At 32.0% G+C, this 21,541-nt stretch overlaps 2 protein-coding genes across 2 annotated transcripts; both read right to left on the bottom strand.

Annotated features, from left to right (window-relative positions):
* Window positions 1-709: 709 nt before the first annotated feature.
* On the bottom strand, window positions 710-4,674 carry LOC132715074 (heavy metal-binding protein HIP-like). Its single transcript, XM_060698047.1, has 2 exons — window positions 4,380-4,674; window positions 710-2,708 (listed from the first exon to the last, which is right to left on the bottom strand). Exons 1-2 carry the CDS (start codon window positions 4,588-4,590, stop codon window positions 2,296-2,298), a joined length of 624 nt encoding a protein of 207 aa, XP_060554030.1. The 5' UTR covers window positions 4,591-4,674; the 3' UTR covers window positions 710-2,295.
* Window positions 4,675-10,023: 5,349 nt separating this feature from the next.
* Window positions 10,024-14,220, bottom strand: LOC132715080 (complement C1q and tumor necrosis factor-related protein 9A-like). The gene is made up of 2 exons (XM_060698054.1): window positions 13,972-14,220; window positions 10,024-12,334 (listed from the first exon to the last, which is right to left on the bottom strand). The coding sequence occupies exons 1-2, from the start codon at window positions 14,159-14,161 to the stop codon at window positions 11,922-11,924; spliced, it is 603 nt and encodes a 200-aa protein (XP_060554037.1). The 5' UTR covers window positions 14,162-14,220; the 3' UTR covers window positions 10,024-11,921.
* Window positions 14,221-21,541: the final 7,321 nt, after the last annotated feature.

Here is a 21,541-nt window from a genome sequence, read left to right on the forward strand (position 1 = left end):
TTTTGTAAAAGCGACTACATAATATTAATTATGATAAATAACACGCCCTAAGGTACCTGAAATAAGGGAAATGTGACCGGGCATACACTACGCTTAACGGGTCCGAGTCAAATATTAAGATTGACCACTCAATTTTATTTTAAGATTTAATCGCATAAATTACCTATAGGCTGGTAAAAATATGCATACGTCAACGTTTCGCACTTATATCAATAAATAAAGCATAAGCATCTTTACAACAACGCTTAACTAACATAACGCCGGAGGCCCGGAAATCATGATTCCATCGGTTTGAGAACATTCTGTGCAGCTCATTCTTGGTATATTTAATATAAAAAAAGAATCAACAAAGAACACATTTGTATTAAATACGACAACTACTATACAGTGTACACGAAACGTAGGTGTATATAATTTACTTACGCATGTGCTTTTGTTTATCGTGAATGTAAATATATAGATATTTGTGTACAATACTAAAATAATTATTTCTTGACATATTTTTATTGAGTAGCTTGTAAAATATTACATTTCATAAAATTGCATACTAGAAATTCGTTGAAGTATAGATTAAATACTAAATATATTGAACGAGTTGAAAATCTTACAGAACGTCGGTGGTTCAACTGAGGGGCCCATTTGTGCCATAGTTCTTAATATCATTTTTGATTACATCACGTATATATAAATCAACATCAACGTAATATCGTTTTTTTGTTGTTGTTTTTTTTTTATTTTATTTTTGCTTTTGTTTGATTGTTTTAATGTTTTTAAATGTTGTCTTACATGTTATTCTACTTTGTACCATATGTATAACAAAATGATAGGAAAAAATACTTGATTTTTAGAACACTATTTGAACAGAAGAAAGACCTTTAAAGTCCATAAAATGATAGTGAAAAAGAACATTTACACAAAACCAGAAAACTCATAGATCGTATCCGTGAAGGAGGTTATTGAAATTTCAAAAATCATTAATAATGTTTAAAATACTTCTATTTATCAAATGGTCTTAGAAAAAGAATTTAAAATTTGTTGACATAAACTATGAACTTGTTGGCATTGGTTCGTGCTTGAAAATTGATTGAAATAAACTTAATTTATATGACTTATAACTTTAAATTAACCTTTTAAAATTTGCAGTTTCTTACTTCTTGTTTCAATGCTTTTTACTGTCCATTTCAGATTTCATTCTCTTCATTTGAAATTCCACGCGACTATTTTCTCTCAAACTTTCGTTTCCAAACCATATTTTGAACAGTGCCGCTCCTCTGACTTTGCACATGTTAGTAAGTAATTGAAAAGGGAATTTTTACACAATGAAATTCTCATTTTTATTTCCAAAATACCACAAATGTATCTTCCTATGCGAGAAAGGTAGTTTAAAAATAAAAAAAAACAACAAGAGGGCCTAATATTTAGGGAAGCACAGCGACAATCAGTCCCATTTACCACACATGCATTCATTACCACGAGGGAAGTTTAAAAAGTACATTAATAGCAAATTAGTTTATAAGTGCTTTTCATATAAAATTTGCAGTCTAAAGATAAGCAAACAGAAATTCGGCGTATGGCCAGTAATGTGTCCTTTAGGAAACAACATAGAACGTGGATAGCACGAAAATAATGACAATAAAAAGTTCATATTCAGTCGGATTAAAAGAAAATAATTTGATTGACAAGATGACTGGTGAATTTGATATTCAAATGATCTGTTATTTAATCCATCAATATTATAGCCCAGCCAAAATAAATGACTTATTTTACAATAATATATAAATGTGTTAACATATTTGGATACTGTGATATCGGTGAGGTCGCAGTACCTGCGGGAAGCATTTTTCTAGTGTTCAATTTGCCTTTTATCTAAGATAAAATCCATGTACTTTCAAAACATATATGTAAGCAAAATGATTTGATTTCTGTCCGAAAATCGATATTCTCACTGATAAAGTCACATGCAAGTTAAGGCCATTTGGCTAATGTCATTAACTTTGTTGATGCATATTTAGAGTTCTGAAGACTATCACGCTGGGTACTCGAACAAATATATCTCCATGTTGTGCAGAATGATGTAAAATATTCTGATATTATACTTAACGCTAGTGAGATAACAAAGCAATGGAATATTGTGGCATTGTGTTTTCATATACTTTTGTACTATAATATCAAATGTCGTTCAATTCGTTCATGAAAATTGTTAAAAAGTTATCCACAGTATTGCTTGTCATTTATGTTATCAACATATTTGATAATAATATTTAATAATTACTCATGTGAAATCTTATGCAGTGTTCATTTATGGAGTAAAGTGCCAGAAAAAGTGCTCCAGTATGATGAATCGTGCTGTATTATATTACCAGAGACACTACCAGACGGCTGAACCCACACGCTCTGTCCGGACTTTAACACAGCGATAGCGTCAGCTGTAACGCAGTCGTCATAAAGGTCGCCATATATATTTGTCTTAGTGTATGCTACACCATCAATCAATATAGCCACGTGCAAAAGTTTTTCATGTTTCATACATAATCCAATAGTAAATAGATATGTTCCGTTTGTTGTGGCCATAAATTTTCCAGTCTTACTGCTGTAGGCATCTCCTTCATTGAAGAGTACTACAGGAAACACTATCACCTGACCTTTAGGAGCAGCAGTGTTAGCATTTACCCTTGCCTTGAATGCCACGGTTGGTGTCACACTTTGATCTAAAATAATAAGAAAGGTTGTAATATAATATACATACATAGAGGATATTGAATGAGTGCACACTTCGTCGAACTGCTCATTGGCCACCTACATTTTATCACATCTGGATTTAATATAAATAAAGAGTTTTGCCTCTAATTTATGTAATACAAAACTGTGTCGAAATTTATAAACGTGAACACGCATAACGGACCGGGTTTACAAGGTCACCCTTCAAGATACTGTTGCTAAACTGGCGTCTACATAATCATGATGATGAAAAACACACCTTAAGGTCTTTTGAAAAAAAGAAAATAGCGACCGGGCACAAACTTTACGAGTCCAATATTAAGATTGACCACTCGTGTTTTTATTTACAAGCTGTATTCGCATAAATTGCCTAAAGACTTGATTACGCCAATGTTTTGCATTTATATCAATAAATAAAACATAGGTCAGATCTAACAACGAATCTTAACTAACCAAAACGTCGGAAAGCATAATTTCGTCGGTTTGAGAACATTCTGTACAATTAATTCTTGGAATGTTTAATATTTTTCAAAACAATCAACAAAGAACGCATTTGTACAAAGTACGACATCTACCGTGCCGTGTACGAGGAACGTAAGTTATTATCTATTTAGGCATTCCAATTGTTAGTTCTGAATGTTAATATATAGGTTATTATGTATAGTGCTAAAATAACCATTTGCTAGACTTATTGATGAAGTTACTCGCAAAAATAAATATTTTATAAAATGGCCAATTAGATATTTGTTGAAGTATAATTTTAATACTACATGTATTGAAAGAGTCGAAAGAAATCATATTATGCGAGCCTCTGCTATTGTTTTCATTTACACATCTTGTAAAGCAACAATTATACACAGCATTAGATCTAGTCTTTCATTGACACTTAGTCTTTTTAGGCAAAGAGACAATCGCGGCCCAGGGGTTAAGGTCGTTGACTTCAAACCAATTGCATCTCACAATTGAATGTTCAAATTGCGCCAGCGTCTTCAAATATTCTTTGATGTGAGGAAGCTATCCAATAAGCTACCAGAACGTCGGCGGTTCTACTCAGGTGCCCGTTTGTGCCTGAAATAGTGCACAAGATGACATCTAAGGTCAAAGCTGTCAAGTCACCAAAATACCTACACTTGTTGGTGCGACGTAAAGCGCAATACAAAAAAGTTTCGGTAATGAGATGAACGGAGAGGACGACAAATAATTGTAATTTTTCATATAGCCTATAGCTCTTGTCCATTTGCATAACTTATCAATCTACATTCGAATACATATCTGTCTCTATGTATAAATCGACCTGCACGTATACATAAATAAACCTCAACGTAAGTTTCTTTTTTTTTTAATATTAACATGTTGTCTCACAGGTTATTCTGCTGTGTACATTATGTATAATCAAATATCAGAAACATGATTTTTAAGAACACTCTTAAAACAAAGAGCCCTATAAACTTCATGAAATCGAACTGAAGAAAAATACATTTACACAAAATGTGAGTATCCTAGAAAAAGGTTATTGAAATTTCACAAAACATTAATAATGTCTTTATTTCATCAAATTGTAAAGCATTAAATATTTGTTGACATAAGCTATGAATAATTTAGCATTGGTTCGTGCTTGAACATTGATTCAAATAAATATTTATATGATCTATAAATTTTACCTTTTAAATTTTGCAGTTCCTTAATTTTTGTATCAACGCTTTTCGCTGTTTGTTCCATTTCAGATTTCATTCTCTCCATTTGAAATTCCATGCGAACCATTTTCTCTAAAACTTTCTCTTCGAAATCATATTTTGAACAGTGCGGTTCATCAGACTTTGCAAATGTTATCAGGAAAATCAGAAAGAAAATTTTACAGAATGAAATTCTCATTTTTATTTCCGAAGTGACACAAACGTTTCTTCAAATGCAAATAAGTTTATATAAAAAGGAAGAGGGCCTAGAATGAGAGAAGCACAGGAAAAAACGTATTTTTATCACAAAATTATTACCACGAGGGAAGTTTAAAAAGTAGAGTCATAGCTATCAGTCCACAGTAAATTTCAAGTTCCTGCGTCTTTGTCCTACAATCAATACGTATGATAATTCTGATACCAAACTATACAACCTGGAAAAAGAAAACACATTTTGTTGAAAACATATATGACATAATAATTTGCAAATCTACAATGAAATTACCTCATCTGTAATAGTCAGGCAGTCAAAAAAGTTGCTATTCATTCCGTTAAAGCACAACATCTACTATGGCCCGAGACCCCAAAACTAAACATTTTTTTCCCTCTGGCAAAAAAGACATGCAAATATACAGGCTAAAGAAACACCGTCTCTGCTTAAGCAACTTCCTATACATGTACAATATCACAAAGAAAAACAGGAACTTGACCTTACAGATGTTTTGTTATTGCTTAAAGTTTGTACCCCTGGTAAATAACTTGTTCTTACCGAGCATGTTGTTAAAAACAATATTTACGAACAATTGTGTCCTTCATATCTATAATCAACAACATGTAATTTCTGACCAAGTTTTCGAATTTGCCAATGATCATATTAGATATCAAATACAAATTTAACTTTAAAGACAACCAGGTATTTAAATCAAGAATAGTCACTATATCCAAGAAATCATCCCGGTCATTCGAATCTGTGGCTTACATCACTGTGGTCTGCTACCCATAGCTTATTAGTTCAGAGCTTTTCATATCAAATTTAACAATCCATTTACTGCATAACATTTTATATTAAGCAAAAGCATTTCGATTCTAGCACTTATACTGAAGATTTCTGTGAAAAGTTACTTCATTAGTCTTGACTTACAAAGTACATTTGAGAATATTTCCTAAAGTTTCTTGCAACTCGGCATGGTTGTGGATAAAGGCATGCAGTTTTAAATGTACATATGTTTTCAGATAAACTTTCATAAATAATTAGCTCAATAGTTTTTGGATTTTAGTAATAGTTCCGGCATCAATGCAAATAATTTGTAAATGAATATTGCTACTTATATCTGGAAAAGGCACAAAAAACGACATTCACGCAAATGTCCGAGATTTTTCGATTATTGTGATCAAGATAGAGAGGATTATAAATTCGAATAATACACGGGCGAAGTCAAATTCGTGAGAACTTCGTGAGCAAGATGATTTTTACAAAGTTTAGCAAAATGATATTTGTTGAATTTCCCTCAAAATTGTAGATATCTGCTCTTAATTACTGGTATATGTTAGAATAACAAAATATGTAATATATGTAGTATCATGCTATATAATTAGCAAATATCTCACTGACATGACGTATATCTTAATTGGAAACACCTGAAATCCTGCAACTAAGATCAGCGGAGACCACACACACAAACACACACTCAAAAGGAACAACAGCGTTCATAATTATGGGGATGTGTCTTTTGAAATATTCGCATATATAATGAAAAAATAGGCCTTCAGATAAAATGAAAGTTTTTCAAACAAATCATAATGAAATAGAACTTCTACTACTACAAATCCTGCCATATGATCTATACTGTGTCGGTGTGACTTTAAACCAAATCAATCAAACAAAAAAAACAAAAAGAAGGAATAAAAGGACAAGAAAGAAAGAAAGAAAGAAAGAACGAGTTATATAATAAACGCTATAAAATGTTGCATTTAATGAGTTCTAGCATGTGAATCATGATATCATATAGCTGAAACTATACGTTCAACAGAAGGATATTTATATGACGTGCTATTTTAAGCATTTATATTTTAGACATAAAATGAAACCTGTAATTTTCGTCTGAACTACATGTATATGCTTATTGAGTTTAGACCCAATACATCAGAGATTTATATTAAGGGCTTACCAACTCCCCGCAATAAAATAAATTAAAAGCGAAAAAAATCTGCCGACGATGACTTCCATTTGTATCATTATGCCGCAAACAACTTCCAATCAAAAGATAAGTTATTTTTTAAATTGAATCAAATGCCAATTATCACTGACGTTTTGTTAATGTTTTGTTAATACAGCAACAAATGAAGTTTAGAGCAACTTCCTCACTATTTATTTTGATTAGATAATTATAGACGTCTAAATTTTCTGCTACAAATATCGTTATTCCAACAAGAATTAATATTAAATAGCACAAAAGAAGATAAACAATTAAAGACTTATTTTGAGGTCGATGTATTGTGGGTTTTTTTCACCTTAAACAAGTTATACCTTTCTTACGTATCTGTTAACAAGAAACAGAAACATAAGTCACCATTGTTATATCGTAAAAGTGTATGCTCTTATTTCGTTAAGATTTTATTTACCGTTGTTTTTCAAAGATTTAAAGGCAAATAAAAAAACAAATTAATGTACTTCTTTATAAAGAATTTGATAATGTTTGAAACATTGTTAAAGACAATGTTAGATGCTTGTTACCTGAATAAAGTAGCGAAAATGATATTAGTAAGTAAATTGCCATTAAAGTAGCATATGTAAACAAAGAACTATTATTTCCTCCTTTCAAAATACTTATTGGTAAAAAGCAACAGATGAAAAAGATTATTCGGGTAAATGGCCAGTGAGTAACCTTTTGGATACTATTAATGTACATCAAAATTATAAAACTTTTGAGAAAAAAAGCATGTCTGGTATAATGGGCCTTAAAAAAATATAAAGGAGTGACACCTGACTTTAATTGTGAACAAAATCATTATATCAAATATTATATGGGAGATCTTTGTCTAATGATTTGGTTTGTTACGGATCCCTGCTACAGTGTTATTTCACTGGCCAAATAATCAAGAGTGCACGGGTTCGATATCCCGCTACTTAGCTGACAAAATGTTTTTTTAGAAACGGAGGTCCCATATATCTATTGGTGTTCTGCACCGGACATGTAAAAAACCCTAGTCCTTTTTGGAATTGGGCAACAACTGTATAATTCACTACTCTTGAAAAAAACTCTACTTACACATCAGTATGGCAAATTTGAATGATAACTTACAAAGGGTTGTTAATCGAATCGTTTTGTTTTGCCGTCTTACAGCGGTTACCTCCCCTTCACTACACAGAAACGACAACTGGTGATAAAATATTATTCGACTTGCATTATATCGGTAAATACAAATCATTCTTGTACATGTATATAACATTTGTACATGTTAACAACATTGTTTCCTTCAAATCAATTACATACTAGTTAACCATAACATTCAAAGTTTAATTTTGCATTATGTACTAAAGCTTCATATAAAAGAGATGTTTATTTTCTAGCTATTATTTTCCAAGAAAATAATGATTTGTATAAAAAAGATGTATCGTCCTCGCTTATATGATTGACAGACACTAATGTCTACAGTTTTAATATTTAATATCGTATACCATTAACAAAAGTTTATGAGCTTATTTCTTTAATATTTTATTGATTTTACTGATATAAAATTATAAAGCAGTGGCACCTTACTGAAATTTCTCTCAGGTCTCCTATGTAATATACTATCATTGTTTATATTCTTGATAATATATAACGATCACATTCATGGCATTCTTCCATTCTAAATGCAATTGTATTAATTCTATTACAGTATTTTTTGTCTTATGTACATATGCTCATTGCATTGCCATGGTTTCACTTTACTAAATGTTTCGTTATAGGGTTGTTTTCTCGTATGCCCAGTTTGGCCATGAGGAATCGATAAAAAAATGTTCTGCACCGAAAATGTAAAGAACCCAGGTTCCCTTAGGAAAGGGGAAGCAACTGTATCATGCACTGCCCCGAAAGAAAAAAACTCAACTAACTTATGAATATGGCAAAATTGAATGATATCTTACAAAGGGTTGTTAATCGAACTGCTTTGTGCTGCCATCTTACAACACTTATTTCCCCTTTACTACACAGAAATGACAACTGGTGACAAATATCCTTCGACTTTTGACTTGGAATTTTCGGTAAATACCAATTATTGTTGCACATGCATTTATACATTAATATAAGTTCAAAAATTATTTAAGACAAAAAGAAATGTGTCAGTAAGACACGGGTGCCTCCTTTCTGCTGTAGCGGATAGCGAAGTACAAAAATGTATGCATTACATAAATGCGATAATGTACAAACATGTTATACTTCAATTAGATCACAAGGTAAAAATATGTGCTGTCAATACGGATTTTTATTTTTAAACTTAAAGCAGCATGCTTCCAGACGTTATTTTTATGTATTGTATTTATAAATAAAATATTGTGAAGCGAACAAAAAATGTAATTTACACATTGTACATTGCAAACCGCCCTTACAATCCACGTAAGTTACCAAAAAATATGTACAATAAGCAAAAATAGCCTTCACTGTGTTTATCACGCAGTAAAATATGTTGAAAAATACTGTAAAAATCTGTCATTATCCGCACAAAACATGTAAATTATTACTTCAATCTTGATTCTCATTTCATGTCTTATATACTCTTGAAGGTCGGTGGTTCTGTTTTCTAGCTCCTGGATAAAACGTTGCATATAAGAAAACTTCAAGTTAGAAAAGAAAAAGAAAAGATTTTTGAGTCAAGCTTGTTTTATTTTCAAACCATTTGTGATTTGACAATTTAACATTTCAGCCAAGTTATGGAATGACTTTTGTTGTCTTGTAGGGTTGTTATTACTTTTGCTGTACATAATATCTACATTTATATATATAGAAATACATGTATATCAACCATCCGTTATTCTATGTTTGTTTTTCTCATTTCATTCGAGCTTGGAATACTGACAAATTAAGTTAACAAATTCAGAGTCGTCTGCTAGCACTAGTCGTATCACGTCAGGACCAATTTCAACTAAACCTGGCAGTTCCGAAAATATTTGACTAACAAAAGTGAATGTATATATAAGAAAATCAGATCTGAGATTTCGTTGAGGTCTGCTATATGTGAATAGAAAAAAAAACTAAATATGCAGCAACGTTAATGCTTTGTGCAGTAAATATTTGCCAACGTTTGTAACGCCAGTACAGTATTTGCTACTACTGTTCTTAGAGATAAGGGAGTTAACTCTGATCTTCATAGAGTTGTTATGAAAAGACTTATATCATTTTAAATGTGTGAAGTTTTTGTTGTTGCTTTATTTTCATTGCCTTATGTTAGGGCATGTGTAATAAGACAGCTATACCATAGGTTAGACATTTTAAAAGATAGGACGGATCTTACGTCCTATTTTTCGGCACGTTATATTTGAATACATTATGAATTGATAAAACTGCTTTTTATGCCCGGTAATGGGTCAATAAGTACAAATAAATCTAAATGTTTTACCAAATATGGCCTTGGTTTTTTATTGAATCTTTGATATAAACGCACATACGACAACAAACTATTATATACTAAATATGACCTTTTATTTTTGGAAACAACATACATTTGAAACTAAATATACGAATAAGAATAAAAAGTTTTATTCAGCATTAAACATGTTAAAACAATGAATATAGCCTTTACAAATCCAAAGTACAGTGTGAATAAAAACATAGAAAAATGAAAAGCAAATAACAAAATACCATTTTTACATTATAAATCGTACAGTTATCAGAAGTGATTATTTAATGAAACGTTAGTCTAATTTAACCCTCTACCTGATACAGACGTGTTTTGAAGGCTTTTCAACCCTCCTCCCTTTTTAAGGCCTCAAACAGTGAAAAATTACCCTATTAATGCCTAAAATACTTTTTTTGTTTGGGAAATGTTGTTTAAAAAAGTGATGACTTTTCGGCGACCTCTTTATCAAAAAGGTACCTCAGGGGGTTGTCAGAAGGGGCGTGTGCCCCCTTCTGTTTCGGGGGTTGCCGCCCCCCCCCCCCTCATCGCTAAGAAAATTTTGACATTTGACATGTCGATTGTAAGGTAACGTGTAACCAATGCTGAAGCGCCTTTTACTACACCTCAATCCATTGAGAAGTTGCAGCACTTTGAAAACAGTTTTGATGGAGAAAAACAATACAAAATAGTGTTTTTGGCCATTTTGATATGTCCCCCGTTGCAATGGTAAGAGGAAATTTACAATTGAGTATGCTGTTACAGAGGCTATGGTCCAGACAACATTTGTGCCAAGTTTCTTCAGTATTGAAGCATTTTTCATAGTTTTATAGCAGTTTGAACTTGTAACAAGAGGCTTTTCAATGAAAACGGCTATTTATCACAATATGCTCATGCGGTAAAGGGTTAAGAAGGAAAAAAGTATCATAAAATATGACCTTTATCTTTCATAAAATAATATCCATTTTAAACCAAACTACTACATACTAAATATGCCATTTATCTTTCATAAAAACGTACAATCCAAAGTCATATAAAACAAACTGTTAAATACTAAATACGACCATTATCTTTGATAAAAAAACATGCATATCAAACAAAATGTTATTTACTAAATTTGACCGTTATCTTAAAAAAGGACATTTGAAACAAATAATTATATACTAAGTATGACCATTATCTTTTATAAAAAAAACTACATATAAAACAAACTATTACATACTAAATATGACATTTATCTCTAGAACTTGCATAAATGAGAAATTTTGGGCATGCTGTGACTACCTTATCTTAACAACATTGTACTATAACAACGGTTTACTACAACAACGTTTGTATTTTAACTTTAAAATACACGTTTACACGAATATAAAACTTTAAGTAAAAAGGGAAAGGATGGAGGCAAATCTGCCCTATTTATAGGTAGCGCCTTGCATTCAAATTTATGAATGCTGGCATTATCCCGATATCGGCGAGGACACATTACCCACAGTGATAAGATACATGCGTTCGTAAACATATATTCAATCAAGAGAATTTGATTTTGTTTGCACATCGATACTTTTCATGCAAAATTTCACATGTTGCTAAAAGCCAAGTTTTATATACTATTGTCATTTAAGCTCTGGCTACGAACCGTTGTGAGTTCTTATCTATCCGGCTGCATGGTTACTCGTCCAAATACATGTATACAATGATGCTAATAAATCTGATGCTATATTTAACATTTGGAGTGAGATAACTAAGAATTGAGATATTGTGACATTGTGTTTACATAACTATACCAAGTAAGTAATATCAAATGTCTAGTTCATGAATGAAAAAGGTTTAATAGTTATCCACAAAATCATTTTTCTTTTGTTTCATCAACATTTTTGATGATAATTAATAGTTATATTGCAACTTGGTTGAAATCCTGTGCACGAAATAATGTGTTTATTTATGAAGCAAAACTCCAGAAAATGTGTTCCATCTGATAGAATCATGGTCTATTATATTACCAGAGTTACTACCTGATGGTTGAACCCACACGCTTTGTCCGGCTTTTAATACAACTATAGTGTCAGCGGTAGCACAGCTGTTATTTGAGTCACCATAAAAGGTTGTCTTAGTGTGAGCTACAGCATCAACCAATACATCCACGTTCAACCATTTCTTTGCCTGCACACAAAATGCTATAGTAAAAAGATAGGTTCCGTTTGTTGTGGCCGTGAATTTCCCTGTCTCACTACTGTAGGCATCTCCTTCATTGAAGAGTACTACAGGAAACACTATAACTTGACCTTTAGGAGCGGCAGTGTCATCCTTTATCCTTGCCTTGAATGCCACGGTTGGTGTCACAATCTGATCTGAAATAGGATTACAAGTAAGTTTTATTGAACGCCGCCTTTCCTTGTTGATCTTGTTTATCATATTGTACAAAATAATATGTCTATGAAACAGACATAAATATAGAATATTGAATGAGTGTACACTTCGTCGAATTGCTAATTAGCTACCTTTATTTTATCACATATTGGTTAAAATAGAAATAACCAGCTATGTTTCTAATTTCATATATTGGTTGTATGTAAAACAAAATTATGTTCAAATTAATAAACGGGAACAAGCATAATGGAGCGGGTTTACATGGTCTTTAAACAAAAACCGCAAAAAGAAATCATGTCATAAATGAACTTAATTTTCAACTCGATGCGACAATTATAGCAGATAGCAGGTCACATTGTCCTTATCGGTACAAGTATTTATGTATCTTATTAGATAATGTGGTGGATAATAATTATGTTGAACAGCCCATCTAAGTTCCCTGAAATAAGGAAAAGCGACTAAAAAAGCACGCAGTTTACGCTTAACGATATTACAAAGGTGTCCTAAGGTTGACCTCTACAAGATTTATTCGCGTATATTACCTGTTAGGTTGATAAAAACATCATAATTACGGTAATGCTTTGCACTTCTATTAATAAATTAAACATAGTGCAGCTACAATTAAGATTTACTAACCAAGACGCCGGCACGGATACTCCGACGGATTAAGAGCATTCTAAGCAGCTCATTCTTGGAAGGTTTAATAGTTTTCATAAACGAAAATCAACAAAGAAAGAATTAACACTAAATACGACAACCACCATGCTATGTACAAGAAACGTGAGTGTATTTTCTATTTACGGACGTGTCGTTCTACATGGATCATTTTGAATGCGAATACATAATGTATTTTCTTTTATTAAATTGATAGATAATTGATCGCAAAATATCATATTATACAAATGGTCAATTAGACACGCGTTGAAGTTTAGATTAAAAACTTAATTTATTAAACGAGTTGATAAAATAATATTGTGCAAGCTTCTTGTATTTTTCCATTTACACATTTAGATAGTCTAACGCTGAAATAATGCACAAAGCCTTCCGCAAATCTTTAGAAAAATCGTCATTTGACCCTATTCTGTGCAACACTCACCCCCTAAAAAAAAGAAAGAAAAAAAAATAAAGGAATGTAAGGAGCCGACTTCACGTATTTGTATTTTTCTTTTTTAAACCAATAGTTTTTATCCTTTTTGATCATTTATATTAAAATCTTCATTCGCGTACATATTTTCATCTAGGTCTATATCAGCCTGCAAGTATAAATCAAACATTTCTTTTTATTTAAAATATTGATTTGTTGTCTTATACAGGTTACTCTGCTTAGTACACTGTACCTTGTAACCTAATACCAGTAGCAAATATAACAAATAACAAAAACAATATTCAAATAAAAATAAAGATATAAACTTAAAGAAATAAAAATTTAAAAAACAAAGACAATTACAAAGATTGACAGGTTATATCGTTTTTGAGAAGACAGTTATTGAAATATGAACATTAATAATGTTTTGAATACTTCAATTAGGTAAAACATAAACTACGAACTACATAGCATTTGTTCTTCCCTGAACAATAATGTGAATAAACTAAAATTTATATGACTGATTAGATTTACCTTTTAGAATTTGCAGTTCCTTTAATTTTGTGTCAATAACCTCTGTCGTTTTGTTTTGTAGTGCTTCGATTTTCTCACTTAACTTCTCCTTTGATGTTTTAATGGTGTACGAACTTTTTGCCTCTTTTTCATCAATTTCTTTCAGTTTTCGGTCAACACTTTCCACTGTTTTGTTTTGTAGTGCTTCCATTTTTTCACTGAACTTGTCCTGTGTTGATTTAATGCTATACGAAAATTTTGCCTCTTTTTCATCCAATGCGAAGTAGTTTAAATTAAAAGGAAGATGCTCTAGTATGGGGGAGGCACAGGAAACATCAGTCTTATGTACCACAAATTTAACACCATGAGGGAAGTTTAAAAAGTACAATCATAGCTTATTTGTCCATAGGTGCTTTTCATATAAAATTTGTAGTTCTAAAAATAAGCAAATAATGTTAAATAGGAACATAGTTATGAGGAAAAGCATTTAAAACTGTTGAGAAATTTATAGTTATTCACACTCCATTAACTACTTTACATTTGGCATATTATGCCTCGGAAATCAATATTTTCTTAATTCTTTATATATGACAAAATTAAGTTTAATAATGTTTTAATAATGGATTAAGAGCATTTAAGATATTGAACAGTTGAATTTTAGTTTTGAACGTAAAGGTATGTATGTATCGTTAAGGTAGGAAAATATAAACAAAGTCCATACAAAATACATATTCATTTTAACTATACCAATTGCTAGTAGCACAAAAGGTACAAAAGATAGAACTTGTATGTAGTAAATTAGTATGATTTTGGAAACTTCTATCATGTAACCTTTGACCTCTAAGTGGGACCTTGACTTTGGAGGTAGGGGTGCAGGTGTTGTGCATGGCATATCATCTTATTAATATTACTATTTGTGCCAAGTATTTTCAAAATCCTTTTAACTATCTAGAAGTTATAGATCAGACATTAAATATACCCTATAACAGACTATGTCAATCTTTGACCTTTAAGTGTGACCTTGGAGGTAGGGACCAATGTTTTGCGCCTGACATATCATCTTATTATTGTGATTATTTGTGCAGGTATTTTTAAAATCCCATGTTATGGACTGGACTCAAAATATACCCTTCAACAGAATATGTAAATCTTTGACCTCTATGTGTGACCTTGGAGGTAGGGACACATGTTTTATGCATGACATATCATCTTATCATTGTGACTATTTGTACCTAGTTATTTCAAAATTCTGAAGAAGTTCTAAATCAGACACAAAACATACCCTAAAATAGACTATGTTAACTTTTTACCTCTAAGTGTGACCTTGAACTTGGAGGTAGGGATGCAGGTTTGCGAACGACACATTGTCTTATTATAGTGACTATTTGTGGCAAGTATTTACAAAATCCTCGATCTATGAAAAAGTTATGGACTAGACACAAAATATACTCTGTAGAAGACTATGTTAATCTTTGACCTCCAAGTGTGACCTTGACCTTGGAGGTAGGTGACCGGTTGTTGCGCATGACACATCGTCTCATTATTGTTAAAAATTGTGGCAAGTATTTACAAAATCCCATCAAGATAGAAAGTAATGGACCGGACACGACATATACCATCAAATAAACAATGTTGACCTTGAATGAGCAAGTGCGACCTTGACCCTGGAGGTAGGGATCTGGTTTATGCAAATGACACATCGTCTTATTATAACAAAAATGTGTGCTAAGTTATTTCAGATTCCTTTGATAAATGAAAAAGTTATGGACCGGACACAAAATATACCCCGCAATAGACTATGTGAATCTTTGACCTCCAAGTGTGACTTTGACCTTGAAGGTATGTGACCGGTTGTTGCGCAGGACACATCGTCTCATTATTGTGAACAATTGTGGCAAGAATTTACACAATCCCTTCAAAAATAAGAACGTTATGGACCGGACACCACATATATCCTCAAATAGACAATGTTGACCTTGAATGAGCAAGTACGACCTTGACCTTAGAGGTACGGGTCTGGTTTATGCGCTTGACACATCGTCTTATCATAACAAACATTTGTGCCAAGTTCTTTCAGATCTCTTTGATAAATGACAAAGTTATGGACCGGACACGAAAGTGTGACGGACGGACGGACAGACAGACGGGCAGACAGACGGAGCCTATTACTATATCCCCCTTTTTTCTTCAAAAAGGCGGGGGACAATAAGGCAAATGGGCTTTAAGCAAAGATTCAAGGCACTTATATAGAAGATATCTATAAATAGTAACTTCATCAGGCATAGGCTACAAACTGCACTTATTTTCAGACCACCTTTTAAGTTTCTTTTTATTCGGCATGAATTTGGATAAAGGCATGCAGTTTAAATATACAGTACATTGGTTTTCAGTTTAAAACATTTATTCCTAACTCAATATATCTTGGATTTTCGTAATAGTTACTGCATAAATTCAAATTTGTAAATGAATATTGTTACATATACAAGGATAAAGCAGAGAATAATAAAAACGACATTCACGAAAATGTTGGAGATTTTCGTCATGCAAAACTTCGAGAGCAAAGTTATATTTATTAAGGCGTCAAAGACATAACAGAATTCATAAAGACATCATGTCATGGGCGAAATGAAATAGACGGGGACTGCATGGAATAAACGATATTCATGGAGAGTGGATGAAAGGAATGATATTTATAAAGACTTCAAATGAGATGAAGGTTTCTTACCAGCTTTACTGGTGGAGGAAGACCTCATATGCCTTTCCGTGCATACAGGCAAAAAGGTCACCGTAGTAAACCTAACGACATTCCATGTCTTAGCTAGATAGATATTCCTCACATGAAGGAATAAGAAATCCTGTTTGGACCAAAACCCACAACGGCTAGGTACAGGTGGTTTGAAGCCAACGACTTAAACCACTCGACTACATACGGCCGCGAAATGACAGTTCTTCAGACATAACATCTTTTTATTTTTTTTTTCAGAAATTCAGCATGTGTCTCACTTGAAATCCGAGATTATCTTAGAAACATAAAGCATCGAAGTTTGACCAGTTGATATTATCTACGTATAACTAACGAAACGCATCCTTGATTGCCAATAATCATAATAGTTGCCTTCCAGACGGAAAGGGCAGGGGAAAGGTTAGTTTCTAAGGTTACTTACTTTTTAAACTACCCTCCAAATTATGGTAACCTGCTCTCAATAACAGATTTAATGTTGTGTAAACCATGCGAAATATTTAATGAATTTCTCACGGATGATAACGACCTTCAACACATTGTTTACTTTTATTTTAAGCACCAAATACCGGTATCCTGAAACAGATCAGTTAAGACATGATAACAGCGTTTCTCACGGCCCATTTTCCATATGTCTGCTTTGTCTAACAATTACAAAATGAAAGCAGGTACAGTTAAACTCTTGAACCTTGGTTTTAAAGCATTAAAGATAACAAAAAATAACAACAAAGATAGAGAGAAACCCAAAACAATAACAAAAAAATAACACTAAAAGATAACCTTGGTGACAAATTTCTTTTAAGATTTTAACTCTAATTGGCACTTTTTTATATATGATGGTAAATGTGATTTTTTTTCTTTTGGAAATAGTTTAAAAGCAAGTTTATTTATAAACACGGATGCTATCAATTTATGAAGATTTGTTTTCTAAAAAAGATACTTGCTGTATTATAAATTAATTATAAGCTTTTCTGACGGGTTAATTGGACGTTTATAAACGGTAAATTGCAATATGATATATTTACAAATAACTGTTTATATAGGGCCATATAACCTGTCAAAATCATATATCATTCCATTAATAAACAAACCTTGTATACTTAGATTAGGCCACTAAATCACAAGAGTGTTGTCAATACTAGGGTTTTACGTTTTCAAACTAAAAGCAGCATATCTCCAGTTTCATGCTAATCTAATTAGAAATTTAAAATGTATTTAAAAGTAAAATATTGTAAAGTGTACAAAAATGTATATTAGACATTGTACATTGCAAAATGCACTTACAAATCACGTATATTACCACAAAATATGTACAATTATGCAAAATGGCCTTGACTGCGTTAGTCACGCAGTAAAAATATGATGATAAATACTGCAATAACTGTCATTAATACCACAAACCAAATAGATTATTATTTGAATCTTGAATTTGTGTGCTTGTCTAAAGCTTTGTATCAAGTTTTTTTCTTAAAGTTGTTTTTTTTTTAAATATTTTAGCTTATGCAGGTATGCAGTTTTAATAGTTTTGACTTTGTTCTATACACACATAAGCTTACTTCTGTTCATGTCATGTATGCTCTAGAAGGTCGGCAGTTCTGTTTGCTAGCTCCTGCATGAAATATTGCATATGAGGAAACTTTTCTTCGACCAGAAAAAATATTCAAAAGTCGCTAATGTCTTGTAAAGGGGCGGGGACTGGGTCAACTTATTAAAGTTAGATAGAAAAAAGAAAAGTGTTTTGACCTTAGCCTGTTATATTTTCGACAAATGTTTTATTATTTGAAATTTATGATTTTTAGTGTGGTGTTGTTGTTGTGGTTGTTGTTTATTTCATTGTACATTATATCTTCATTCTATAGGACAAATAGAACGAAAACACCTACTTGAATTACACACCTCAGGCAAAATGCAAGAAATTCCCAAATCATCCAATTACGGCATTTAGAAGAGATTATTACATACAGGATATTCTTGTTCATAACAAATCCCACAGCAAACAATTTTTTCATCAGTAGACACATTTATTGGTATGAATGGGGTCTCGTAATAGGCATGCAATCAGATCACATGTAAATCTACTAATGTGGTGTATGCAGTTTATTGTAAGCGTAGCGAACGTCACATTTATTATGGTAAACAGGATGTAAGCTGTACCAAAGACATCTTTTTAATTTATCAAGAAAACTGACCAAGTACTACGATCCGTTAGCGGCACAATTTTACACAAACGGGCACACAGCCATTGATTTTTCAATAATTGGGCTAGAAAAGTATACGGGAATGACCAATACCGAAGAACTTGCGGGAAAATTGCTGAAAAATAGATTAAAATAAATACTAAAGAATAACACGACAGACTGCAAGCAACGCCAAGGTGGACGTTGCTCAATGGCGTTAAGTCACTTCCATTGTTTTGTTTGATATATTCATATGTTTCATAAATGCTGCTGAAGAAGGCCGAAAGCTATAGCGCATTTGAATAAGCGTTTTTGATTACACTTCTAAATATATATAAACATATTATCATCCGCGTTATATTTAAAACACCATCCAAGTGTTTCTTTCTCATTTCGTTTAAAGTTACATTAAATAAATATGTTAACATATTTTTGCCGTCGGCCTAAAAACCAAGCATTCTACAGTTTCATTAACCTTTTTAACAGTATCGTTGTAAATCTCATCAAATATTGTTCATAAATTAGGATTTTAAATGGAAAACCCCACGGTAACACTAAAGTTTTTATACGAATTTTAACATGCAAATGAAGACTATATTCAGCTGGTGTATGCGCTACGTCACGGAGTTATAGTTGCTATCCGGAACACAGCAAACATAAGATTTTCTAGTGCAAACACACTTTTACCGTTTAAGCTTCACGGTGCACTAGGCCTGTGGTTCAGAAAAAATAATCATCTCATAAAAAAGATTAAATTTGTATGAAAATATCCGTTTCAATGCGGAAATATACCGTTAAATAAGGACTGCTACTTTTAGTCATGTTTGTTGATTTAATATTGATGTACGGATGATCTGAAGGCGGAGTTTCTCATGCAAACAGAAATTGTACTTCCGAATTCGCTACAATGAGGTTGCACATTTGTATGCTCATTAAACTCATTTTGGTTGCCTGGACACCAAAATGAATGATATGAAACCCAATTTATAAATGGAATGTCGCTATTTCTTTTTTGATGAAATTTATTTAATGTAACTTTAAGCTTGGAATACTTTCAAGGTTAGCTTGATATTTTTAGAACTAGTCGTACCACATCGAACATATTAAAACAGGTACAATTTCGTCTTAACAAAGCTGCTGCGGGATTATTTGACCGAAAAACAAAGTGCATTTGGTCACAGAACAGTCAGTGAATGTAAAGATTAGAAAATCAAATCTGAGATTTTGTTGAGGTCTGCTTTATGTGAATAGAAGAAAAAAAGGCGAAATACATGTATGCAGTAGCGTTGGTTCTTAGTGCAGTAGATATTTGCCTTAGTTTGTAACGACAATTAAGTATATGCTACTATTGCTCTAAGAGTTACGGGATTTACTCTGATGGTATATATGGATTTCATTGGGCATAGAGTTGTTATGAAAAGACTGACCTCATTTTAAATGTGTTAAGTTGTTGTTGATTTATTTCTTTTCTGTAATGTTATGGCATGTACAATAAGACAGCTATAACATAGGTTAGACATTTTTAAAGACAGGACGGATCTTACGTGCTATTTTGGCATATTATATTTAGATATATTATGAATTGAAGAAACGGCTTGTTAAGCCCGGTAATGGGTCTATAAGTACAAATTAAGCTAAATGTTTTACCAAATATGACCTTTGAGTTTGACTTTAATCTTTGATATAAACACACATACGAAAAACAAACTATTATATACTAAATATGACCTTTTATTTGGAAACAACATACATTTAAAACTAAATATACGAATACGAAAATTTTATTCAGTATTAAAAATGTTAAAACAATGACATTGTTTATAGCCTATACAAAACCAAAGTAAAGTTTGAATAGAAAAATAGAACAGCAAACAACAAAATGTTATTTATACATTATAAATCGTACAGTTATCAGAAGAGATTGTTTAATGAAACGTTATTCTAATTTAAGAAAGAAAAAAAGAAAGTATCATAAAATATGACCTTTATATTTCATAAAAAAACATACTTACAAAACAAACTGTGACATACTAAATATGCCCTTTATTTTTCATAAAATACATACATTTAAAAACAAGCTACTACATACTAAATATGCCGTTCATCTTTTATAATACATATCAAACAAACTGTTACATACTTAATATGACGATTATCTTTAAAACCACGGTTCTTGCTTAAATGAGACAAAATGAGAATGCCTTGCTTTTACTACCTTATCTTTACAACATTGTAGTTTTATTAGAGGTTGTATTTTTACTTTTAAATACACGTAAACACGTGTCATACAAAACTTTAAGTAAAAAGGCAAATGATAAAAGCCAAGTTGCCCTTTTTATATGTTGCGCCATGTATTCAAATTTACAAATGCCGGCGAGGACGCAGTACCCGCAGTGAAGAAATACATGCATTCTTAAATCATATATCTTCATGTTGTGTACAATGATGTCAATAATTATGATGCTTTATTTAACATTTGTGAGATAAAAAAGTAATGAGACATTGTTGCATTGTGTTTTATATAATAAGTTAGTTATATCAAAGGTCGTTAAACTCATTCATGAGAAATGTTTAACATATATCCACAGTAGCGCTTTTCATTCGTTTCGTCAACGTGTTTGATAATATTTAATAATTGTATAGCAACTCGTATGAAATCCTTTGTAGGAAATAT

Source organism: Ruditapes philippinarum, unplaced genomic scaffold (assembly GCF_026571515.1).
Source record: "Ruditapes philippinarum isolate M1 unplaced genomic scaffold, ASM2657151v2 ctg1755_1_1_1_1, whole genome shotgun sequence".
Lineage (NCBI taxonomy): Eukaryota > Metazoa > Mollusca > Bivalvia > Venerida > Veneridae > Ruditapes > Ruditapes philippinarum.